Genomic DNA, 27,302 nt, shown 5'->3' on the forward strand with positions numbered 1-27,302 from the left:
CAAGCCTTTTATTATTTTAATATTGCTGATTATGGCTTACAGCTTAAGAAAACTCAAAAATCCTATCTCAAAAAATTAGAATAGTTCCTCAGACCAAGTAAAAAAAAAGATTTATAACAGCAAAACAAAATCAAACATTTGAAAATGTCCATTAATGCACTCAGTACTTGGTTGGGAATCCTTTTGCACGGATTACTGCATCAATGCGGCGTGGCATGGAGGCAATCAGCCTGTGGCATTGCTGAGGTGTTATGGATGCCCAGGATGCTTCAATAGCGGCCTTTAGCTCATTAGCATTGTTGGGTCTGGTGTCTTTCAGCTTCTTCTTCACAATACCCCACATATTCTCTATGGGGTTCAGGTCAGGGGAATTGGCAGGCCAATCGAGGACAGTAATGCCATGGTCAGTACACCAGTTACTGGTGGTTTTGGCACTGTGGGCAGGTGCCAGATCATGCTGGAAAATGAATTCCTCATCTCCATAGAGCTTTTCAGCAGACGGAAGCATGTAGTGCTCTAAAATCTCTTGGTACACAGCTGCATTTACTCTGGGCTTGATGAAACACAGTGGACCAACACCAGCAGCTGACATGGCTCCCCAAACCATCGCTGACTGTGGGAACTTCACACTGGATTTCAAGCAACTTGGATTTTGCTCCTCTCCAGCCTTTCTCCAGACTCTGGCGCCTTGACTTCCAAATGAAATACAAAACTTGCTTTCGTCTGAAAAGAGGACTTTGGACCACTCTGCAACTGTCCAGTGCTTCTTTTCCATAGCCCAAGTCAGACGCTTCTTCCGTTGTCTTGAGTTCAGAAGTGGCTTGACCATGGGAATACGGCTATTGTAGCCCATTTCCCGGACACGTCTGTGAACAGTGGCTTTTGATACCTGGACTCCAGCTTCAGTCCACTGTCTTTGAAGCTCCCCCAAATTCTGGAAGCGACTCTTCTTCACAATGCTGTTAAGGCTGCGGTCATCTCTCTTGGTTGTGCAGCGTTTCCTGCCACATTTCCCCCTTCCAACAGACTTTTTGTGGATGTGCTTTGAAACTGCACTCTGTGAACAGCTTGCTCTTTGAGACATTTCTTTTTGTGTCTTACCCTCCTGATGGAGGGTGTCAATGATGGTTCTCTGGACAGCAGTCAGATCAGCAGTCTTCCCCATACTTGTGATTTAGTTTACTGAACCAAGCTGAGTGTTTTTCAAGGCTCAGGAAACCCTTGCAGGTGTTTCGAGTTAATTAGACGATTCAAGTGATTCGTTGAACACCCTACTAGTATACTTTTTCATGATATTCTAATTTTTTGAGATAGGATTTTTGAGTTTTCTTAAGCTGTAAGCCATAATCAGCAATATTAAAATAATAAAAGGCTTGCAATATTTCAGTTGATTTGTAATGAATCCAGAATGCATGACATTTTTGTTTTTTTAATTGCATTACAGAAAATAAAGAACTTTATCACAATATTCTAATTTTCTGAGACAGTCCTGTATGCTCATGCATGTGTGTGTGCAATGTTGCAGCATGTGAAGCCTGTGAAGAGTTGGACAGCACGCAGCTTCTCTCTCTCTCTCTCTCTCTCTCTCTCTCTCTCTCTCTCTCTCTCTCTCTCTCTCTCTCTCTCTCTCTCTCTCTCTCTCTCTCTCTCTTTATAGTAGGAGCATACACTGGCACACCAGAGCAGTGGGGGTGCAGCGCAGCGCATCCAACGTGTCACTCTGGTGAATACCTCCTCTGACCTGTACAATACAAACCTTTGCGTCCTGCCATAAAGGCGCATCACTCACTGGGCAACAATGTCTCCAAACACCCGCATGGATTTTATGGAAGCGATTTCTTCTTTTACGTACTAAACGCGGCTTATCTTTTTTTTTTGTGGGAACCCGATGTACTGGATGTATTTTCTACGGAGATTGTAAAGTGCAGTCAAGCAAAGCTCGCTGGGGAAGCCATGTGGAGAGCGGCCACGTCCCTTGGTGGGAGTACCGGAGGCAAAAAGCGACACTAACAAGAGATCATTATTTGCCCTTTCTTGGAGAAAAAGATCCGTCGATGAGGAAACAAAGAGAGGAGAGATGGTAGAGAAGTAAGTGCGTTAACTAGTTGAGATTCATCATTTGAATTGTGAGAATGTTACAAATATTCTGCATGACTGTGCACCATCAGAGAGTGATGAAAAAGGCTGAGGAAAACATAATGTGTGTGTTGTTTAATAGTACATTTCTTGTGCAGTTTAGTGAATTGAGGCATTTTCTAAATAAATGTACGATTTATGCACGTGAAACCCCAATAAAACGGCAGAAATTAAGAACATTTTCATGCAGTTATGTAATACAAATAATATAGTAAAAAATACTAATAATATTTTAAATAATGTCAGTTTAGTATTGAGAGAGTGATCCTCACCACAAGTTGTTTACTGTAAAATACTGGCTATTAGGATCTCATGGGGTGGTTATGTAATTGCATGTAATTCAGCAAGCTGTTGGGGAAACGAGATTGTGACAAAGTGTGTTTAATTTTTAATGTGCTTCCATTCAGCCGTTGTATTTATTTGTATTATGGGACCCTAAAGCAAAAACAAAAAAAGAAAACACAATTGTTGTCATGATTCCTATAGGGAGACATAGTATCACCTGCTCCATTGTCTTTTAAATTGGTGGAAATAATAATGGTTGACATATTGACAGTAGTGAATATGTGATAGACATTAATTATAAAGTTTAAGTAAAGCTCCCAACTCTCTCTCTCTCTCCCAAAAATTAGTGGATTAATCAATAAGTCGAGGGACTGATGATTAACAACAAGTTGGATAAGCGATTCATTGTTTGAGAAAATGTCAAACGTTGTCTGGTTCCAGCTTCTGTGAAGATACGGATGTGATGATAGGCTGCATTCTTATCATTGCAAACTGGATATTTTTTAAGTTTTGCACAATTGGTTGGACAAAATGAGACACTTGAGCTCTTTGTGCTTGAGGAATGTTCCAAAATGCCAAATGTTTAATCGATTAATTGAGAAAATACCTGCCAAAAATAATCAGCCCTACTCTTACATTGTGTGAAACACATGGTAGGCCTGCATGTTGCAGCCTGTTTATGTCTATATCTAATACATAGATAGATAGATCTCCCTTATGGAAATATTCTTTACTGGCGAGACAGTACTGATTTGGGGAATACAGAACGATGTGACAAATAAGTGAGACTAAGATGAGTATGCCCTGATGAGTCCCTTGCAATGGAAAGATCCACATTAATCAGTTCCGTCCTCCCAGTGGCCACACCTGACCTTCTTGACCCGAAATCTGCCGTCCACAACTCCAAACCTCGTCTGTCATTCTCGATCCAACCGGTAGTGCTGTACACCCCAGAGGACGAGTGCGACACCCGGACTACTGTCATGAGGTGGAAAACTGTGTCAGCCATCTTCTTCTTGGTGGTGCTTTACCTCATTATTGGGGCGACGGTGTTCAGAGTACTGGAGCAGCCTCACGAGAGCTCCCAGAAGCTCGCCATTCTTGCAGAAAAACTGGACTTCTTGGCGATGCACGCCTGCGTGAACTCCTCTGAGCTGGAGGATTTGGTCAAGGTAGGTGGAAGCATCAACTTCATATTAATAATTCAAGTCTTTTCTCTTCTGCAGGACCTGGTGATGACTGACAAAATGTGTTAACATACTCAAACACTGTGGATACAGATTTTTCTCTTTTTTTAATACATTCTGAGGTTATTACTAGTATTTGGTGGTTTTACGTTGTTTGTTTGAGGATTGTGGCGAGTGATGGACACAATGGTTGTGAGTAAACACTGCCAGAGCTTTAACCTGAGGATATTTGAGCGCCGGCGGAGCAACTGAAAAACTGCTTTGTTTGTACATATTTATTCGGTGTCCCCCAAAGACCATATAATGTCATCAAATTTCCATATTTCCCATACCATGGTTTGTCATGCTTCTGGATTGTGAGACATTGCTCTTCAGCCACTGTCTATCACCGAATGAGGTAACACAATGGTGTTTGTGCCTCTGGCCCACTGATGAAACCCCTTCAATTGGCAGTATTACTGGGAGTCTGTAGACTCACCAGTTAGTCTCTAAACCAGGGGTGTCCAAACTTTTTTCACTGAGGGCCACATACAGAAAAATATACTTTTTTCTCATATTTTTGAGGTATATTGCCTAAAATACGAAGGACATCACAGAGAAGGCTGTTGGTCATTTGGTTCTCAATCTGCTTTTGTTCAGAAAATGTTCAGAAAATGTTTGCTCATATGTTTGAGTGGGGAAGTGCGCAACATTGAAGTTGCGTAGTTGTGTCTCAAAGAGACGGAGCTTCACACAGAATGCTTTCACGCTTTATCTGACACATGATGTTTTAAGTTAGCTGACAAGTCAAAACTGTGTTTCTGTGTTAGAACTAAGAAGTACAAAACATTCAAGCGCAAGTTTCTATCTGGGCCTTATTTCATTATACTTTTAGAATTTGCTGCGGGCCAATTAAAAATGGCCGTAGTTTGGACACCCCTGCTCTAAACGCTTGACTCAACTAGAGACTGAAGACAATCTCCCTGTTTTGTTGCTTAAACTGGGTAGAAACGATCGTAGAGGTTGTTTTTTTTTAATAACGGCACAGCAGAACCAATCTAAAGTCTTTACAGTGCTAAGTGGACATGACAACTATGTTATCCCCATGAGGCACCCCCGCACGTCCCCGTGCATGTAGATAAATGGTTGTCATTGGCCTGAATGAATCCAGGACATGTAAATGATAGGTTTGTTAGAGGCCGTTCTAGCAACAACTTTGCATTTAGAAAGCCACAAACATCCGGAGGCGGAGATCTCCGATTGTGTGGCGTCGCAAGACTAAGGTGTCGGTGGTGACACTGACACGGTTGGGAAGAGAGACCCAAAAACACACCTGCAATTATCGCCATAAGTACCCTGATGTTTCTCTTAACTTAACCAAGTTATTTTCATGCCTAAACTTAACCATACAATTTACCTTTATTTCAGACACAGGTCCATATTCTGTCTCATTCTAAAGGGCACAAACAACTTGTTTTAACATTTAATTTGGAGGATGAATTTTTTTCCTAAGCTTACTGCCACAACTCTACACTTACATCTTTCCCTCCAAAAATATTATCCAGGTCACTATATGAATTATAGGAAACTATCAAACCTGTAGTTTCTTATTAAAGCTACATCGATGTCAAACATATTTCAATTGTTTTGCTTTTAATCTAGGCTTACTGTAGCCGAAGTATGAACTGTGCATTTGTAGTTAAGATAGAAAATAAAAGATGACTAAATAGCAGATTGGACTCGGTATAGGCAAATAATATTAAAGCATCGGGATCAAGCAAAAAAAACACAAGCAAAATCACAACCTCACTGATTTTGACTGTGCTCTCGAGGCTGGAAACACATTTAGAAATGTTTCTAAATCCAGCCGAAGAAATCCGAAATTGAATTCAAGATTTATTTTCCTTTGAGTCTTTCAATTTCATTACAAAAATGTCACATAAAAATGCATTATACATATCAGTATTGAGTGAGCGTTCTTCTCATAAAAGATACACACATACTTCTTTCTGGATTGGTGGGTCTCAGCATCAACCACATTTGTCAGAGAAAAGCATTCCCTCGTGGGGAATCCAGCTGGCATATATTGGACTTGTGGATAAAGATTTTCTCCTTTAATGTACCAGAGCTGAAAGGTCTTTAAATCCCGGGGGAAACTGATTTGTCTACTGCCTATAATTTTGACCTCTACTATAGCTGAATCCTTCCCACCAAAAATGCCTACTAATACCAAAACGTCCTCCAATTATACTGCATAAGGGATATCTAGGAAATGCAAAAATGCTTATTTTCTACCCAGTATGTAGATCTAACACTTTTACTATATGCAAAATGCCTTTGATGTATATGGTCAAATGATTACCGTTTGGCTCTGCAGGAATATGCAAATACGCATGTTCACAAACGTCAAAAGTTTCTGAAGATATAAACCGGCAAGTATTTTAATGATTGTTAGTTTATATATTTGTTCTGCTCCCACATTAATTTACCTCGAAATCAACTGTCAAGCCTGGAAGTCTTTTTGATGAAACTCTTTTCTTTCTTACATCTTTATTGATGTGTGTACAGCAGTGCAGAAGTGCCATCGTTTCTCAGATAGAAAGAGTGGCGTCTCAGTATTATAACAAAGCATCTCTCTTATTGTTCTATCAAGGTGATAAGAGAAAATATTTTTCATAATAACGAGAAAACCTGCACGTTTAAAATTAGTTTTTTAGTAAAATTAGTTAGTCAGTGTATGAACAGAGTGTCTGTGTCCCTGAAATGTTTCCTTTTAGCACTAAAAACACACAATGAAATAATAATAAGGGAGTCTGCTTGTGGGATTTCGTCAAATTAGATTAAATGAGGAAAAAAGCCTGTACTGTAACGAGCAACTGCTTTTGTTTTAATGACATATGCCTTCTGGTAATTGTGAGAAACCTTTCCAGGTATAACGAGGTACTGCGTGAATTATTGTTACTTACTGTTGCATCTCCGGGCTGCAGTATGAATGACATACTTGAGAGCAGTTCAAATGTAGTTCAGGCTAATTCACCGTTATCCAGAATAGAATGTGTTATTTTTAAATGATATATTAATGTTTTCCATATTCTGGGTTTGCTATGAGAGATGCTGTAGCTTGGTGGTTAAATATGTATACATGTTCTGTCATGTTTGAATTGAATATTAGGCAGTTAGTTTTATTGTGATCTGGCTGATCTGTCAAATCTCTTTTACTTTGTTACTTGAGGAATTTAGTAACATTTACAGTTTGGGCTCTTACCGTATTAAAACTGATCCAAGCTGACTGGATTTATTATTGAATAATATTCACCACCTACTGTATGTAAATGAGTTGTTTGTGGTTACGAATGGCTGATAACAGATGGCAGTTATTTGGCTTTAAGGTGCTGAGTTAATATTCAAAGGTGGTGATGATGCTCTCTGTACTGAGATCATTATCTCTCAGATTGACTGTTAGATAATGAGTTTGTGTCAAGAGTGGAGTTAATGAATGTCCTGGAAGAAGAATGGTCACCATAATTGTAACTGTTGCTTTTGGCCGTAGTGGTGAAAACATTTGACTTGGCAGACATCATGTAGGTTGGAGGCAGTAGAAATAGTGAAAGCAGCAAACAGTAGCAGCAGTTGATACTTTAAATAAGAAAGTATAGTGCTCCTTGTTTACGGCACTACCTTTTGGCCACGCTAGTAGCGTCACTTTGGTTCCAAATGACATATCGACAGGAAATGTTGTACACTTTTAAATCTGTTTTATGGAACATAACGGGCGAAGCACCATGACTTGTCCAGGCAGCATCTCTAGGCTATTAGAACATCTGTTGTACAATGTGCTTAGTGAATGCTAGCATGCTAATACATCAAACTAAGATGGTGAACATGGCAAACATTATCATCATGTTAGCATACTGGCAATTAGCTCAAAGCACTGCTGTGCTGAAGTAGAGTCTCACAGAGGTGTTAGCATGGCTAGCTAGAGGAGGGAAACATCTATGAATAATATGTTCTATCTAAAATATTAAATCCGTTGTGTAACAAACCACAGGTGTTTTCCATATCTTGCTGTGAAACTGATAAACAATAGTGTGGTACACTCTTTTTAATAATAGCATAAGTCTCCTGTAGGCTTACTCTCTGAACCTTATTCTAAAATTCAAAATCCCTCTCTGGCCTCTGTCTTGGAAAAGTCAAAAGACAATTGAGGGCAAACTGTCCTCTGTCCACAAAAATGTCTTTTCAGCCAACAATTTGTTTTCTGGCAAAGTATGACTCCTTCTGTCACTGACCTTTCCACTGAATCAGTCTGTGCTCATAGCTGTTTATAAGAACAAACTATTTAGTCATGGACCTCGAAAAACACACTGCAAAATGAACTGAATGAATTATTGTCTCAGGATTTTAAGGAATTTAAGTTTAATAAAAAAGAAAACTTGGCATTTTGCCTGTAAGAGGCATTTAAGAGCACTTTAATATATTTGTTGAATTTCTTTTTGCTTTTACTTATCATCATCCACCACACAAAAGCCTCATACATTTAGAAGCCTTGCAAGCAACTCTTTCTCTTCTGATGATTTATTGATAAATGGCTTCACTACAGGTGTCCCACACTCATTTCTATTTAATTATGTACAGAAAAACACACACACACTTCACCGTTTCTTGAGGCTCTCACTGATCAAAAGCCAGTCAGCAGAGGATTGAAGAGAGATGTGCTCTCAAAGGGAGTAATTAAAAAAGTAAGACATGTCAAAAAGCTCAGACGAATCAATCTCTCCTAGCTGTTTGGCTCAGCATGGAGACAGCCAGTGGGGTCTTCACATTGTTTAGTCATTTCCTATGGCCGTGGTTGGTTTGCGAAGACAGTGACTGTAGCCAGTAATGTGGTTGCTTTGGCTGGGAAACAAAGGGGCCGACTGAGCCAAGCCTTTCTGATTGTGTGCTTTGCTAAGTAATGTTTTTAGAAGCACAGTGTATGTAGAGTTTCAGAATGTTATCTCTGAACCGTCTCTTTTGTTGTTTTTGAAAATGATATTGAGACAGAAGTAATGGAAACAGTGAACTCTTGTTGTGTTCACCTTTGTAAGTAATTGTGTCTGTGAATACATGTGTCAAATGTTTGCGTTTACATGTGTCGATTTAAAAATACATCCATTGTTTTTGGTTGTTTTTTTCATATCGTGAACCAGCTCCCGATGGATATATCGGACTCTTTAGCAGCTAAATGCTTCACTATGCGCTAATTTTGATTGTGCTGTGTGGCGCTGGGCCGGTTGTGTACTGAACCAAACTAGTAGCGTTGCAGTTCATAGAGCTGAGGGGAACTGCAGAGTCGGATGACTATTCTCTGTGAGTTCCTCGCTACGTAACCTTTCATATTAAGCTGGAACTAAGCTTCACCCGGCTGTGTACGCTAAGAAGCAGTGTCGTGTTAGGCAAACTACAATGTAAAGAAAACATAGATGGAAATCATGAAATGGAAATCAATTTCACAATCCATATGTGAAAGAGCTGGGAGTTATTAAATCTGTTTATCTACGTCCTTGAGGTATAGGTTTGCACTATGCGTTGTTGAGTCCTACAGTTGTGCAAAACTTCCCAAATGTATAAGTATAATTCCTGTTCTAGGCTACACGTAGTCCTTTCATCTGTTTTTAAGATCAAATCATTTTCTCACTTACCCCTGTTGGTATTCATCTATGCCGATAGTTTTAATTTTCTTTGTCCAGTTGTCATTAAAAATATTTTCTACCATAAAGAGAATCCCTACAAAAACTATTGGCAGTGGGGTCTTTTGTTTCTTTAAGCCCCATTAACAAGACGTGCTTTCCTCTACATTGTATTGGGGTGAAGGATATCTCAAACTTGGGCAAATCAAACTCTCTATATGGTTTGATAAAACTAGAGCTAATTCAACCCTATCGCCACATAAGAACATTGATATTAGACGATCCTGCAAAAACTCTAGATTATGTTGAATTATGATATTGTTCTAAGTATAGTGCCAACATTTTTTAATATCTGATATTCCACTATGGTATGGATGAGGTGAAGGAAAGATCATGATCATAGTTAATAAACAAACTAACTTTACCTTTATATTTTCCATATTGTTAAATATAGGGCACACTATTTCCTGCATTGGCACTTAACATTTGCAAATAGTGAGGTGCAAAATCATCCAATATAAATATGCTTTTCTGTGATTTGAACCAAGCCTTTAAACTGTTGTGCCTTTGTGTTTGTCAGCTTGTGTTTATAAGCAACACATATTTCCTTGTAAGCCTCAAAGCATAACTACATCGCAGTAACGTTCCCTGCCATCTGCCCGTGTCTCCCGTGTCTCCCTGGCCCCTGACCCATAACGTCATGTTAACTCTTGTGTCGTTACATTATATCCATTATTCATCCATTTCAGCTCTCACACACGCGATGTTCACTGCCTTATCACACTTGTAGTTGTAGGTTAATGAAAGCTCTCTCAGTTTCACCAAAGATGATGAATTACAACACACTGACATTGCAATGACTCTATAGTGTGTGTGTGTGTGTGTGTGTGTGTGTGTGTGTGTGTGTGTGTGTGTGTGTGCGTGTGCGTGTGCGTGTGCGCGTGTGGTTGTGTGTGCTAGTTCAGGAGGTCTGTGGGCAGTATGCTGTACATGATTACTGTAGCATCACTCTGTTCCTGAAGGTTTAATGATGTTAAATACTACAAGTCTTACATTTATGGTGCACCACACATTCTTACATTCTTTGTATGGCTCTCTAGTGGCAACAATCCCACATATACATTTGTGGAATAAAATCTTCAGTCTAGTAAAATATTCCTCTGCAATTTATTAGCATCAGCTCTGTAGCCGTGTCTGCGGTTCCCCGAAGGTCTCAAAGTTTTTCTCTTTCGTTTGTCTCAGTAATGATTCTGTATCTGGAGGAGCCACTTGGGCCAAGAAACCTTCTGTTTTACTGCAGTGAACTGATAGAGTATGTTTTAAAAAACTTGCTGAGATCAGTTTAATCCAGAGCAATTGACAGTTATTGTTGAGCCTCAAATCATAGTAGCTGTTAAACGTTACATTCTTGCACAGCAGCTATGCAGTTTACAATAATAATGGGGGTACAGTATTACAACTCAAAATGCTAAGTAAAGTTTGAAACAGTGGGTCCTTGATCTTAGACAGAGACAAATTCAGGCTAAGTCAGTTTGTGATGACAACTGTTGCTGACAGATTAAATCTGATCAGTTGTAACTACCTAGCTAAGCTAACATTAGCATCTCCTGCATACTTTTTCAGGGGTTTCAGCTGACCCTAAAAACCTTTTTAAAAGGGGTCTTGAATGTGCTTGATGGCTACATACATGATATAACACTAAAATATTGGGGTTAAAGGTAAATGTACAAAAACAGTGTGTTTTCACTTAACACGTAACAAGAGAAAATGCTTTTAGGGTAGGCCTAACTTAAGGACTAACCAATCTTTTTGACAAATGTAATGCGATTTCTGGTAATGTTGTTCATTTTGCTGGAGTTTAAACTTCCTCAAATCCAGTTAAGAGCAGGACAGGACTGCTAACATTAGCCTAAAGGCTAATATAGTAGCTTCCAATAGCAGCATCCTCGCAGTGCCATGCCATTGTTCCCGACGCCCCATTATTCCAAAACCCCAACAGTCTGAAGAATGTCCCATTGGACCGACATCCCGAAAAACAAACACCCATTGCTCCGAAATTACACACTCTCCCTGCAACACACAGAAGCATATGGCTAATTATTATGCAGAATGACAGCAAAGGCGTGATCCGCCCTACTCTGCCTCTGATTGTCTTACCCTAAATACTCGTATATATATTCCCTCATCCTAAACAAATCTCACTCCTCATGTCTAAACTTAACCAACCGAACCAACAAATTCTATGAGTATTAACCAGTCAGAGGCAGAGTAGAGCCGGACATGCCTTCGCCATAGTAGTGCTTCTTGTTTGTTACAGGGAAAGTGTATTTTTTGGGAGTAATGGGCCTTCGGATCAATGGGTTTGTTTATTTGTTTTTAGGTAACGGAGTGTCGGACAAATGGGCGGAATTGGAATTTATTTGGACTATTGGGGTTTTGAAAACATGGGCTGTCGGAACAATGAGCGTCTCCTTCCTCAGTGGGGACATACTACACAGTGGTTGTGTAAAGTTTTTTATTTATTTTTTTCAAATTAATGTATTAGTTAATGATTTGAAGTAATGTTAGTCATTTAGTTTGTCAGTTACCCAGACTATTTAAAATAGCGCATATAAACAAACTGTTTAGCCATATACCGTCTATTTTTCTATAATGCAGCATATACTTTAATGTCTAGCTCTGCGCTTCACTGCTCCTCACGTCTATGTTTAGGTGATCGTGGGTGTGCAAAGTGGTGCAGTGGTGTGTTTCCTTTCCCGCTGGTGGCTTCACTCCCCTCTTGTCTCCTGTCATGAGAGTACAGCACTGAGTGAGGAAACACGTTGCTGATCTGTGTCCTGTACAGCCGGCTGGCTGGTGACTAAAAGGCTCGTCACACTCAGCTGTGACACCTTTTGCTCTCCCACATACACACACTCATAGTCAACCAATCACCTGGGCAAGACTGATAAGCACCACACTGGCCCAGCAATCACATCAAAGCCACAGTCACGGGGCTACTCAAAAATCAGCTTAATGTGTTAAAATGTTTGATCCAGACCCTGCAGCCTGAGTGCTGGATTTGCCGTTTCTGAACATGCTGGCTTATAGTATGAATTGTAATGTCAGAAAGTATTGTTTTTGATGCATAATGTTTTACACTGTAGATGATGTGTTTTGCTAAATTAGTGGTGTAGATGAAGTGTCCATGTTCAATGACTACCGCTTCTTTTAATTATTTATAGGCTAAAATCAGGATCTTTCAGCTGGTAAAATTACTCAGCAATTAATGTAAATGTGTAAAAATAATAAATTAAATTACTTTTAAAGGATACAAAAACAGATTCACTTGTACATTCTGGGAATGTGTGAATAATTTGTGTTAAATGTTTGACTAAAATGTATGCACAAAGCACCAAATCTTAAAGACCTTCATTTTAACCCACAGGGATATAACTGTGACAGGCTTTGCTCTTGACGTGAAGTGAAGTGTACAGGTGTTTAACATTTTAACCTTTCTTATGCATTTATGAAAGTGACAGATGCTCTCATTGTTTCTCACAACTCTTAATTGGTTTTAGTTGGATGTTTATCTTGACTGTCATCTCTATTCCCCAAGAAAGTTGATGCACACCACTAATTTTCCAATGTTCCTCAGCCCACCTCGTACCACACTCCCATTGGGAGACAGTGCATTACGTGCTAACTTTGTTTTTTCTTTTACTTTCCACTCCAGCAAGTGGTTTCAGCAGTCCGAGCAGGTGTGAACCCCTCAGGAAATGCATCCAATCAGACGAGCCTCTGGGACATTAGTTCCTCTTTTTTCTTTGCTGGGACTGTTATCACCACTATCGGTAAGAGAAGTAGTTTCTCACTCTTTAACAACTCAGTCTTTATTCTTATGTCTTTGTGGAGGCTTCTGACACAACTTCATACTAGTTGCATGCATGCTTTGAAAATGCCTATAAAATGTTGAGACGTTTTCTTTTTAAGATGTGAAGCATTTGTGGTTCTACAAGCACTGTCCATTTATCATTACTGCAGGCACAAAGAAATTGTGATGACCAATTAAGCATGAAATTTCACTTGCATACAAAAAAAGCCTGTATCAGTTTCTTTTCCAGATTGCTCTTCATTCCACCATTATTTCTCGAACTACTGGTAACCAAAATTGCTAAATTTAGTTTGCCACACGCGCTTGCACCCCAAGTTTGCAGTTTCACAAAAAAACAACTATTCATTTGCAACAAAGCAAAAAGTGTGAGCTACAAAATAACTTGACCTTCAAGCAGGTGTACCAGGGTATACCTGATGCAAATTGGAACCCAAAGGTGTAAAGGACTCCCAGGTGACAACCAGGAGGCCAAAAACTTGCTGAATGGGGCTTAAACGGGTAGTTTCATACGTGTTTATTTAATCAATTGGGCAGGCTCCTGCCAGCTTTGGACCATAACGCCCGGACCACACTGCTTGCTTGAGCAGCGTGCTTTTTATTTTGACGGCCATGTGAACAGTTCAGAGCAGCTAGGCTGCGTGTTAGCTGTGTGTTAGCTACGTGTTAGCTGTGTGTTAGCTACGTGTTAGCTGTGTGTTAGCTGTGTGTTAGCTGTGTGTTAGCTACGTGTTAGCTGTGTGTTAGCTGTGTGTTAGCTGCGTTTCTTCTAGAGATTTGAGATGTATGTATACTCACATCATATCAGCAACATTACTACAGTTTCAATGTGTATTGTCTGTATTTGTTTATAAGAATTGTAAATATTTACTGTAGCCTACTCTTTTCTTTAATCCCATATTTGGGACAATGGGAGCTTAAGTTCATCTGAAACTACATAAGAATAATATTGTTAAGGGCCTGTACTCATTTGCACTTAGTTGCTGTACTATATAATCTTGGAGCTGTCAACTGTATCAGCCTGTCGCACATTCTCTGTCGCCTCCAGCTGTAAGAGTTTACTAATCAGAAAAACAGAACCACTCTCATGCACACATACACACACACTCACACTCACACTCACACACATCTAGCCGGACCTTGACAGATCAGTGCATCTGTTCAGTGGGCTGTCGGGCTCCATTTCACATCTCCAGCATCCTGTCAGAGCTCAAATCGTTGAGTTGGAATAAATTGATTTGGCTTGTTTTTCAGATTAACTGCCCATCAAGTGTCGGCAAAAGTGCAATATTGCAGCAGACTTATGCACATACCTCTGCTTACCGAATTTGCAAAATTGTATTGGCCATACACAGAAGCAGCACACACACACACGCACACACAAACACACACACACAGAGACACACACAGAGACACTGTCTGTTCGATGGGCTGTTGAGCTTCATTTCCCATCTCCAGAAACCAAGATTCCTCAGTCAGAAAATGTTGCAAGTGTTGCAATAACTTGACATTATGTGTGCTTTTGTATCAGATTAAAGGTAACCGTGTCTAGAGTTACCTTGAGTTAGAGCTTCACTGTGGGTTTTCCCTTTGCTCACCTTAGTCTGAGAATGTTGACTTCCTGTTTTTCACTCAGTCGTTGCAGTGATTTAGTCGATTATGCTCTTTGCAAAAGACAGATTTACTGATGTTTGACTTGAAGATGTAGTGGTGTTTTCTTAAGAAATTAGGAAGTTCATGGTGGTTTAATTTCCGTAGCAGAGAAAAACGAGAGCTTGTTGGCTTTATATTTCTTTTGAGTTCATTAATTTGTTTGCTTTTTTTGAAAACTCAAACATCAAAAAAAAGGTTGGAGGGTACACAAGAGAATGTTTTTGCTTTTTATTTAACTTTTTCATTCACATTAGACTTGCTTGAGGAATATCCTGAGTCAGTTAGCAGTTTACCACAATTTCCATCTTTCACTGCTGACATTTCTTAAAGCTCACAGTATTCTGCTGCATCTGTCTCCAATAGTGTTATAGCACTGTCAGGCTTTGTAAAAAGTTTTCTTGTGTAGCCAATTTAGTTTAAACTGATATTACTTCTTCTGCCAGCTTTAATGAAATATGATGTACACTAATAAGATACAGAATGTGCACCAAATACAAATTGTACCACACTTCCCAGGACTGTCTTTCATGGCTTTATTGCAAGGCACTAGCATAAGTTCCCTGCAACAACAAAGCATCTACTGGGTCTGTCTTGCATAATTGTGTAACCCTTGCATACCAGGTAACATCCCACAACAAAAAGAGCAGAAGACAGCATAATGTGCACACTAATAGAACAAAAAGATTTATAAGATTCCTCATTATTTAAACAATCTAGAGAGAAAATTTGGGGGACCAATGGTCCCTTTCCTCACTTCCTATCCCCGCTACTTCTGGCACCCTTACTTTAACAACATCTATCTTCGAACTCAGCCTTTGCTTTGATCTCAACTACACACCTGTAAAGTTTCGTCACGCCAAATCAAAATGCTAAATAATTCATGCAAGCCAACATGGTTTCAACAGAACACTTAAGCTCTGCAAGCTACCACACACATGCAATATTCTCTTCTTAAACAGATCTATGCATAAAAGTGAATAAAACGGTTGCTTCAAAATGCAAATACATTTACAAATTCTACATTAGAAAATATTTACTCCAATAACAGTAGCAACACTTAGAAATGAGGAAATATGACACCACTGGGAGTGTCAACCGGGATACTTCAAAATAACAGTCTTATAGCAATTTACAATGTCCTGTTCAAAGGGCAACAACACACACACTACCTTGCTATGTTGCAGCTAATTTATACCGACATTTTGAATTAAATGTTGCCTGATGAGCTAACAAACTATCTGTGTCTCTTCTCTGTTAGGATTTGGGAACATCTCTCCTCACACAGAAGGTGGGCGGATCTTCTGTATAATTTACGCTCTGCTTGGGATTCCACTATTTGGATTCTTATTGGCTGGTGTCGGGGACCAGTTGGGGACCATTTTTGGGAAGGGCATCGCCAAAGTAGAGAAGATGATTGTGGTGAGCTCCTCCATTTATACGAGCTTGTTTTGTTTGTTTTTTATCTCTGAATCATTTGCACTAACCCCCTAACCCTTTGATGACTTAATTATCCAGATATTGCAGAGCTGTAAATTGCTGTTGCCTGAGATCCTATAAAGAGCTGCAATATCTAAGTGTCAAGGTTAAAGCTGCAAGAAAAACACCCCTAAAGAATATAGCTGAAGATTCACTTTCAAAATTGCAGGATTTGTTTCGGCAGTCAGCGCTCACCGGCGGATGCAGCTTTTTGAGTTGCCATGTCAACAGACTTCTGGAAACCTTTCCAAAGAGCAGACAGTTTATTTCAGTACCGAAAGCCCGGAGCAGTAAATTAACAGTTGTTTTACAGCAATATTGTACAGCAGTTGCTTTTGTTCTGAACTCACTGCCCTGTTCCAATCTTATTTGTTTATGGCAGTGGATGAACTTGCAGAACACAGATCTTTATACAAGCTCACATATACTATACACATGCACGCAAAAACATATGTTACAGTCCTGCCAGAGCAGAAAGAGAATATAAATAGACTCTGCTGGACAGTCTGGTTGATGGTTAGTCATTAGGTTTTTCCTAGAAAAGGTTCCTTCTGAAAAATGAAAGCAGTCGAGCAGCTGCTCACTATGCACTCCAATAAGGACGGTATCTGACAAGAGTGAGGTTTTTAAAATCATTCCTTTTCTGCTTGTCCCTGTAACAGAATGGTATGTGCTTTTTATAATCATTTAATCAAATGGACTGTGCGGCTGATGGATGACTGGAAGAATAATAATGAATTGTAATAACAACAATCTATAATAAATCTGCAATCACACAGATGGATGCAATACAAAGTGGTTAAGATAATAAGTTATACTTTACTGTCCCGAGGAGAAGTTTTGCTTGGGCAATAGTGGTACACTAAGCAGGAATAATCTCAAAACAATACTTACGTTAAGTTAAACATTGCACATCCTTTGCGAGATGAAATAAATAAATACATAGGCATTATAAAATTGAGGAAAGAAAATAAAAGCAGACAAATAAACAAAAATACTGGTAACTACAGCTAAATAAATAAGTAAAATAAATAATAGTCTAATAGTCTAAAGATAAAATATAAGATCCTAAGTACACGCAAAGAAAAGATGTGCTTCTGTTTTAAAGTATATTAATGCGCATGCTTAAAATGATGGGAAGAATGTTGCCGGGTGTAGGGGTGTATGACATAAAGCATCATAAGGTCAGCCTTTTGTCCCGAAGTGAGCGACAGCTAGAGTAAAGTAAGAGTCAGCAGAACGCAGAGAAGGGAGAAAGGAAGAAAACACACCAAATGAGAGTGCTGTGAAGAAAAACAGCAGAGATGCTCGCAGTTACACATCATTTTCTTTACATGAGAGTGAAGAGTAAATGATATGGTGAGTTAATATTGATGCGGCCTGGGTGTCAGAGGACTGTGATTGGAGCCATGTGCAGTATGTTTGCTAAGGAGTCACAACCAGCTAATATCATGGGAGGCTGCGGAGTGAAAATCTTTTTCCATCATCGACCCTGAGTGATTTGAAACAGTTCAGACGGCTGGCAGGGGGTGTTGTTATCCAAAATCAGCCGTCAAATCATCTCCGATGATGCCGTGCCATAATGACATGCTGTAATCAGAGCCGGGGATAGAGAGAGTTAGCTTCAGGTAAGAATGAAAATTTGAAAGAAATTGCATTTAAAAGACAATAAAACCAAAAAGCAAAAGCAAGTCAGCGTTGACATTTTCAATATTTAACCAAAACCAAAATGTATACCTAACCTTAAGTGCTGTGAGTGCCGAAACATAATCATACTACTTTTTAATAATGTTGTTGTTTCTATGAACTGACATGACAAGGAAAACCAATTAAATATTTCTCAGTAAACCTTTTACTGATTTACAGATTCAGTGTCAACATAATTAACCTAACTTAATTAGTTAACATTGCTTCCCACTTATGTTGATGAAAATATAACCTGTGTGGCATTTTGTTTTTCCTATTATCTGTTGCAAATAACTAAAACAAAACATACTTTCAAGGAAACAGTGTTATGCGGAGAGTCATCTGGGCGGTAGCAATGGTAGAGAGTCCCCAAAACATTATATTTCTCACATCTTCATTGAGTTACCATTTAGTTTCCACGAAAACGGTCTCTGATTTCAGTATAAGAGCCTCCATTTTCAGTGTAAAATCACTAACAATAGCTATTTCAATTCAAGTAACAGGTTAATTAAGCTATTTTTCATTCACTGCTGGCTCTGTGGCTTCCCTCGCTGGGGAGGAGGAGAGACGTTTGAAACAATGGAAAAAGATGGACTGAAGCAGCTGCTGTACAGAGACACCACCTCAGCTTCACAAGTCCCTTTGGAATATATAAATGCATTGTCTTCAGCTAATTGGGTTTTGTAAGGCTCACTGTAGGTCTCCAAACTGTACACTACTGTACTTTTCTCTGTGCAGCGAGGACATCACAGACTCAGTGTATTGAGGCCTGCCTGCTCTTTATGCTTCCCCTCAGAGGCCCTGTGCTTTGGTCTTACATAACTGGGAGGGAAAAGGGCACGATGAACAGGGAACCAGCTGAATGCAGTCACCTCGAGTGAAAAGGAAGCAGAGAAAAGAGCAGCCTGTAGAATATACTCCAATATTTAAAGTGTGATGCACAAGAGGGACTGTGGGGCTTCTGTCCAATTTAAATCCACATAGTTACAGTTGATAGCACAGGCTGTAACTGCAATGGAAACAATATGGTGGCTGCTGCTATGACTGCAAGTTAAATATTTGATAAGTCGGCAATATTAGAGCACGCGTAAGGAATGTCAAGGCACTTGCCAGCTCTCCACAGCTCAGGTGGGTTGCCATCTGACAGAGAAAGTTATGTCACATAACTTTGGCAGATTGAAGTTTGAGATGTTAGAAAACAGCGAGTGTATTCCTCGAAGGAGGGCGAAGGAAGTGACTCATCAGATTGTGAAGTGAGGAAGAAAAAATAAGGTGTGGGATATTAGGGAGAGGGACCGCTTGTTAATTTTCTTCACAATGGTGGTCTCATCCAATTAACAATTGTCCTGTTGGCAGTTGCATCGTAACACAAAACCATCAACCCAATCAAAATTCAGGCATATTGAACACATTAAACACACGTTTAATGTGTTCAATATCATCGTTTTCTTTGTTGCAACAATTCCTCTTATCTCCCACCAGAAGTGGAAAGTCAGCCAGACGAAGATCCGCGTCATCTCCACGCTGATCTTCATCCTGTTCGGGTGCCTCATCTTCGTGGCTCTGCCAGTCATCATCTTCAAGCACATCGAGGGTTGGAGCACGCTGGAGTCCATCTACTTTGTGGTCATCACCCTCACCACGATCGGCTTTGGAGACTTTGTCGCCGGAGAAAAAGGTCGCTTGATTTTTATCTTTCTGATTTATTGAGTTGTTCCTCAGCCTGACTCAACAGATGTGCACTGAAGCGATAAGCTCTCCCTTCGCCTGCTATTACACAGTGTGCTTCACATTACGATACATGTGTTTTCACAGTTTTTTTTCATGCATCCCTGCAATATGTTCACTGATCTGTCAAACCAGAAATCTATACTTTTCCCCTAATCATAATAGCACATTACAATTTACATGTTTAAACAACAATCATAGTGATCTCAAGCTACACTATAAAATGTATTATATGTTATAAATTACAGACATAAATTCTCTTTTGTGCCGAACATTTAAAAGAATATTTTGAGAGGTGGTATTAGCTTGATTTGACCTGCTTGACCAACAAAACGTGACAGGCAGATGGGAAAAATCACAACCACTTAGCAGCTAGATTAAACTTCCCTGAGTGGGCCTAATGATTATAGATTAGATTAATGTTGCTGTTGGCACAGGTGGCGTAAAGTAAACCTGGACTGTTTGTTAGTGAAGCTGGTTTTGTAATGGGTGATTATCTAACTGCACACTGAGTGGGCTGGCTGTGCTGCATCATACAGGTGTATGTAACACTCTTGTATAACCCACTTGTTGTGTTTTTGCAGGTGGATCAGAGAATCCAGAGTTTCTGAACTACTACAAGCCTGTGGTGTGGTTCTGGATCCTTGTGGGCCTGGCGTACTTTGCCGCTGTGCTCAGTATGATTGGAGACTGGTTTCGGGTCATCTCCAAGAAAACTAAAGAGGAGGTAAGTGCTGATGAGTTGGGAGTTGTGTCAGACCAGAGGTGAAGCAAGTGCGAGATAAGAAACCTCTCTCCGATAACGGAGAAACAATTGAATTTCACCTCAGGGGTTTTTCACAGAAAGGTGATGAGAACTTTGCGAGACAAGGATCGGCTGCTAGTAGCTTCGTGTTCAGTTGCTTGGAGCATTTTTAATTCGGTTTTTTTAATGAATTAAGATCCAGCTGTACAGAGAAACTTAAAAACATTTCCCAAGACCAAAGATATTTTAGTCCAAAATCATTGTTATAACCAAACCGGACAAGCACAGAGTTGTGTTTCGTCATTTGGCTCACAATCTGGCAAGAGTTTGATTACTTTCTGACTGAACTACTTCTCAAGAAACAATCTCAGAAGATAAAGAAAGAGACTTTTAGGCACTGCCCCAACTTCAACTTTCTAAAGATATAAGGAAGAAAACACTTTGTACTCAAATAGTAGCCTCCGGGCATAACATGTTTTTTTATTTTGTGATGTTTAACTTTTAAGCTTTAAGTATGCTTGAAATTAACTGAATTACTGCCTCCCCAATCTCTCTAAGCATGGCACAATTAACTTTTAGGGGCAAAAAGGGGGACAAATGTGACAAAGACAAAGTACACGCGTATTGATTTTAGATGTGTCCAGACTACAATTATTGGTCAGGATGTAATAATTGAGTCGCACAAGTACTCGGGCAGTATAAACGATATATACTGAGCTTTCATTGTAACACCAATATGCTGTGTTTAAAAAAGGCAGCAGCGTCTTGTTTGTCTCGGAGGAAGCTGCTAAGTTTGATGTTGGCAGCTACCTGACTACCTTTTGTTTTAAATAAATCTTATATTGAGTCATTTTTCCTTTTTCCTTTTTCCTTTATCTGTTGGAATGTTTCTTCAATCTAAAACTGAGAAATGCATTGACAAGGGTGATCTGTAGAAGTATCACAGCTACCCAACAGAATTTGTCAAACTAATCCAATAGAAAAAGGTATTATGAGCTTGACCACACAACCACATTTGTGTTATTATATGTTGACTTTAATTGCCTTGTGTGTGTGTTTTGATCTTGTGTTATTACTGTTTTCCTTATTGTAGTAAGGGTGACATTTGCAGTAAGTTCAGGTGTGATCACATGTGTCTCCCCTCACAGTGAAGTAACACCTTACAGCGTGTTTCCAGTTAGCTCTTTAATCTGAAGTCGCACATCTCTATGGCTGCGCTTTGTGGAGAAAATGTCATCACTTGCATGAGTTAGATTAAACATTTGGTGTGTTTCCAGTGGCTGCTGCTGAGTAATAAGTTACCCCACCCTTCTGGCAGGTTTATTATTTACATGTTAAAAGGATGGAGAGAACCACTATTCCTCGTACACATGCAATCCCCTGCATAAACCAGCCACATCGTATTTCTTTCTACATATACATATGGAAATCTGCAGTGGGAAACCTTGCTTGTGCATCATTAGGAGTGCAGCTGCAGCAGCTGTGAGCTCTTACAGAGAGAGAAGGTTTCAGTGGGGAGAAAGGCGGGGAAGGGGGGGAAACGATCAGGCAGAGAAAGTGAGAAGAAGGAGTAGAAAGCACGTACTCTAGTGTGTGTGTAATGTGAGCACATATACAGACAACACGCAGTGATTTTTATTTATAAGCGCTCAGAAATATCGCTTTAAACAAGCACACCTCGGAGCCTCATAGATAATCAAAGAAAGACATTTTTTCTTCTCCTCCGTTGCCTCTGAAGGGCTACAAACAAACAGACTGTGCCCACCAGATACAGTGCATAGTCTCTAGACACCCGGGCCATTAGGCCACACACCGTGGACATTTCGTTTTTATTGCTTGACGCTCCTGCAGTCAACAGTGAAGTGATGGGTGTGTAAGGTGCGAACACATCTTCACATCTGTACAACACTTCTCAGCAGTTGCCTACAAATGTGTAGAAAAAGAAGTGGAAATCACACGACAAAGCTACTTCTAGTTATAGATTTAGAACTTTTGGGAAATAAGCTTATTTGCTTTCCTGCCGCGAGTTAGATTAGTTGATTGATACCACTCTCATATTATATAGTTAGTGAGCTTTACAGGTGCTGCTAGGTGGGTTTTGTTACCAGTTTTTTTTATCTGCTAGGGAAGCTTCAACTGTAACAAGTGGTATCGATCTTCTCACCCTAGCAAAAAACAAATAGGCATATTTCCCAAAAATGTCAAATTGTTGTTTTAAAGAATCATTAACTCTGAATCAGATTCTAAATGGCAGGTAACCAATAACTACCTGATCGCATCTGCCCAAAAGATAAAGATAAATATTCTTCTCAGTTTAGTCATTTCACTTTATTTCCTCTGCAGACACACTCTGATAGAATAAACATTTACTGCAAGTAATAGAAGAAGGTTATAGAGTTCTTTGAATCGCTAATTGGAGAGACATATGAAGACAAGAGCTGTTTAAAAGTAGTCTAATTATTGTACATGGTATTTATGTTCACAAGAGTAAATGTCATTAGTTAAATGACATTTAGGTGGTCAGCTCTAATAACCTATTCTGTCTAATACCAATGATTACATTCAATAGAAAAAGAGGCTTTTGTGGATGACAGGTCACTAATTAACTATTAAAAAATAGCACACAATAAATACCAGCATTGCTGTGTCATTTCAAATGATTTGAATCTACTTAAACTGCTTTCACATGATTGTTTTACCTATGGAGAGCGTTGCCGCCCGACTAGGCGGAAACTCATTTTATTGTCTCTTTGTGCACATATCAAGCAACTAGCGTACCAGTATTTAGTATTTAATTTCTTGGCAATCTACTTGCACTAACTCCCACCGGTATGTTTCTTTAGCATGCATGCTAACAATGTAGCATGTATGGATAGTATATTGGAAATGATTGTATAGGGAGGAACAGCGTGATCACCTGCAGACGTTAATCTTCAGTCTATTTCTGCAGGTTGGGGAGTTTCGGGCTCATGCAGCCGAGTGGACGGCAAACGTTTCGGCAGAGTTTAAAGAGACCCGGCGGCGACTCAGCGTTGACATCTATGACAAGTTCCAACGTGCTGCATCCATCAAGCGCAAGCTGTCATCGGAGCTGGGTATCAATCAGGAGATGACCCCTGGTAAGAGGTCGCTGTCCACCACCCTGTGCGAGGACAGAGAGGCCTACCCAAACTTGACTCTCTCACTCAGTCCCGTCACAGGGACCCTATCCAGGAACGGCAGCCTCTACCTGAACGGCCTCAGCCCAGACTACGCTGACCGGCGGGAGATCGCCATCATCGAACATTTTAATTGAGGAGCGGCATGAAAATGAGATTCAGGGACTTCGGACAGAGCTTACAAACACATACACACTTTTGTGCTTATTGACTGAGCATCCCATGCGCATTCATCAAGTGGATTGTACTCCAATCATTAGTTGAAAATCTTGAAAGAGACTTAAACACAGATCAATCGTCAAGCTGCGTACTTTCATGCGTGTGTTTGAAACATCAAACTAAAACTTATGATGTGCCAGCTCACAGGTTCCATTCATTCAAGGTAGGAGGCCGACTTGCTTTCATTGCGTCTGTGCCAACATGATCGACAGCTGTGCTAGCGATTGAGCCAAATTAGAAGCAAGCTCCGGACTGGAACTAATGATTGTATCGGAGGTATTAGTTCAACAAACTTATCTCATGAGCAGGAAGGAAATGAAAGCCAATATTGAGGTAGCGACGCACTGGAAATCTTTTTCTCATATACCTAGAAACAACCTGTGAACAGACACAAGTAAATACATCCATCAAACGTAGAAAGCAATAGTGTGCTCATCGCTTGTTGAATTTCCAGAGGCCCTGAAATCTGCATCAGATAAAGAGGATCCTCATTGCTAAAAACACTCGTTAATTAAAGATGAAAGCGGCAGCAGTCCTGTGCTAACACAAAGAAATGTGGCTTTATCTTTTTAGTTTACACTTCTTCCACTTTGAATTTATATGCCTTGCGATCGCCGGTCAGTCTGCCCTCATTTAAGAGACGAATGTTGACATTTTTGTCCCTCCATTACTGACATTCAACTTTTCACCCTAATGAATAATCCACGTGTGCCTTACTGAAAACCACACTGAACATGTGAGGATGGTGATGCATTATTTAGGAATTTACAGTATGCATGGCAACCGAGTGGAGAAACTGTTTCTTAACAACTGGGAAAATGTCAGTCACCTTTCTGTCCGCCAGTGTGATATAACCATTTCATACCAGTCTTAATGTGTTGAGAGAGATACATTAACCACACAGTGCCAGGCTCACTGATCAGAGACCCCATTCTCCCTTTTACCAAAGTAATGATCCTGTTTTCCTGAAAGAGAATCAAACATGTCTGCGTTGTAATCAAAGGATCAGGAGTGCTTTCCGTTATTTCTAGAAATGTTACCCACTCGTGAAACTGAAACATAGAGCTGCAGCTCTCATCACTACCTTCAGATATAAAGTAAGGGAATTTTCCCTCAGCTGACTAACATCCTTTATGTCTCATCAGAACTGAATGTACACCATCAGAAATCTCTGTTTGCTCTATCACTGCAGTGACTAAATTATCAAAGTGTTATCAGTCTATGAGTTGCGTCACATATTATATTTAAATAAATGCCTCCCTGTGGCTGATTTGGCGTCGATTAAAGATTACTTAAATTATAGGATGGCGCAGTTAAAAGCTCGCTTTGATACTTAATACTGAGTATACATTTTTATTTAATTGAGGCCCTTTTTAAAATCAGGATGAGGATGAGGCTGGATTGCTTTTGATGACATTATGCAAGGATATTTTAGGTTCTGGTGTCTCACAGTTGAATGGTTTGGATTGTGTGTCTTATGGTGTTATTCAGTGCTTTTAACCAGCACGGTATGCTGTAATATTCTCAATACATTTAATAGTGCTATTTACAGTTTGTAGCGTTCAAATATATTTACAATACAGTGTGACTTAAGACAGTATGCCATATGTGGCAAACCAAGCCTATCTGCTATACCAAATGTCTATAATGTATAAGGTTATCAGGTGTAAAAGAGAGTATGTTCTGTGTTAAAACTGTGGAAGGAGGACCAGCTCTTTGTAAGTCCAAAAACGTAGCCTATTTGTAACTTTAAGTGATTAAGTGGAGATTTATAAATCTCTATAATAAAACAGATTGCACAAAACAGACTAGGTCTTACATAGAGATGAGTTGTTACTAAATATTTACTCCCAGATGTAACAGTTACGTAGCTAACTGAATTAACCGACACAACTAACATTAGCCTGCTAGAATGAAGAATTAAATAGGTAATGTACTGTAATAAGGTCAACACATCTGAGCCGATACTAAGATTTGAAAAAACATTTCACAAAAATGACACAACACACCTCAAATAAATGTTTGCCAAACAGTCACACTAAATAACCAAATAACGGCAGCTAGGTATGGTATAAGTTTTATATATCGCCTGTTATCTTTTATTAGAAGGCATTTCAGATGTTTCCTATCAACCTATGTACACATTAATAAAGTCTTTACTAGCTCAGACTTTCCTAAAGATACAATGATCCAATTTAACTAAGAAATCAAGAAGAACTTTACACACAAACGTAGCACATGGATTTAGGAATAGCTGGTGGAACACATTCTAGGTATTAGCAGGTTACGCGTTCGCTCTCTTCCTCTGTTCTGAATCTCCTGGTTTTCTTGAAAAGGTTGTCCTAAGGGTGAGCACTGACTGACTGTACTGTAAGGTCATCAGCTGTCACGTGTAATCAAGTCAAAGAGGAGTCACAAAGAGATTGTGAAGATAATAAGAATAGAGAATCTAAAAATACCATTCTGTTCTTCTTCTTCTTGTGTTTCTAAAAAACAATCAATACCAAACACTTACTGTATGTTGCACTGACTTGCAATACACTGGAAGAACAGTGATGCCTGGGGGAAAGCTCTCCGAGCCTTAGAGCAGCTTCAAAGCAAAGCCCTCAGAAGTCGTCCTATTGTCGGCCATGTGATTGACAGCCACTATAAGGCGAGCTGTCAGTGCTGAAGAAAGCTGTGGATAGAGCGTTATGTAATATGTCAGGCTTTGCTAGGCCACATGTGAGGATACTCATGCATGATTGTATTTACACTAAGTGTGTGTGCGCATGAATGTGTGAATGCATTGGGGTTTGAAAAAACTCATTTAATTTCCACTCACAGCTTCTTCACAGGGCATTCTCTTCTTTTCCCCGGGTGAACGTTTTTTAATTAAGTCTGTCGCTGCATCGAAATCCCAGTTCAAGCATGCTGAATGTACCTATCCATTCATGACGGCAGAGATGAACTTCATTATGAATGTAAACACATTCATGATTTAACATTTTGATGCTGTGAAAACACCTACAGGGCTTTTAAAGCCTCTGGCCCTCATTTTAATAAAATAAACCACGAGGCCATAAAAACACGATTATGTACCAATCATAGTCATAATGATCATAATAAATAAAGGTTTTGTTTCAGACAGTCGTGATACAAATGTGCATCAGGTACACTTCACATAAAACACTACTTTGGTATTTATTTGGTCAACATCCTAAAATGTATGCATGAAAATCTTTGTAAATGAGACCCGCTATGTCAAGGCAAACACATTTAACTGTTTACGCTGTCATTTTTCAAATCCCAATGAATAGAAATGTGCCAATTTAAATGTGAGGGGTTATGTGAGGGGTTATGTCATGCTCATTTTATAAAAATCAACATGATTTCAACAAGTGTTGCATGCCACTTGTCTATAATCGCTGGCTTTGCTTTTGATAACAGTATGGCAACCATGTGTTTCCACTATGTTGATATGTTAATGTGGGTATGTCACCTCAAATCATACTTTTCAAAAGGTTTAGA

At 39.5% G+C, this 27,302-nt stretch overlaps 1 protein-coding gene across 1 annotated transcript; it reads left to right on the forward strand.

The window, feature by feature from the left end:
- Window positions 1-1,724: 1,724 nt before the first annotated feature.
- LOC115003845 (potassium channel subfamily K member 2-like) lies at window positions 1,725-27,302 on the forward strand. Its single transcript, XM_029425787.1, has 7 exons — window positions 1,725-2,088; window positions 3,280-3,593; window positions 12,972-13,089; window positions 16,039-16,199; window positions 19,425-19,620; window positions 20,255-20,397; window positions 23,366-27,302. Coding segments are annotated over exons 1-7 (1,278 nt in total). The 5' UTR covers window positions 1,725-2,087; the 3' UTR covers window positions 23,711-27,302.

The sequence above is a fragment of the Cottoperca gobio genome, chromosome 24, assembly GCF_900634415.1.
Source record: "Cottoperca gobio chromosome 24, fCotGob3.1, whole genome shotgun sequence".
NCBI classification, from domain to species: domain Eukaryota; kingdom Metazoa; phylum Chordata; class Actinopteri; order Perciformes; family Bovichtidae; genus Cottoperca; species Cottoperca gobio.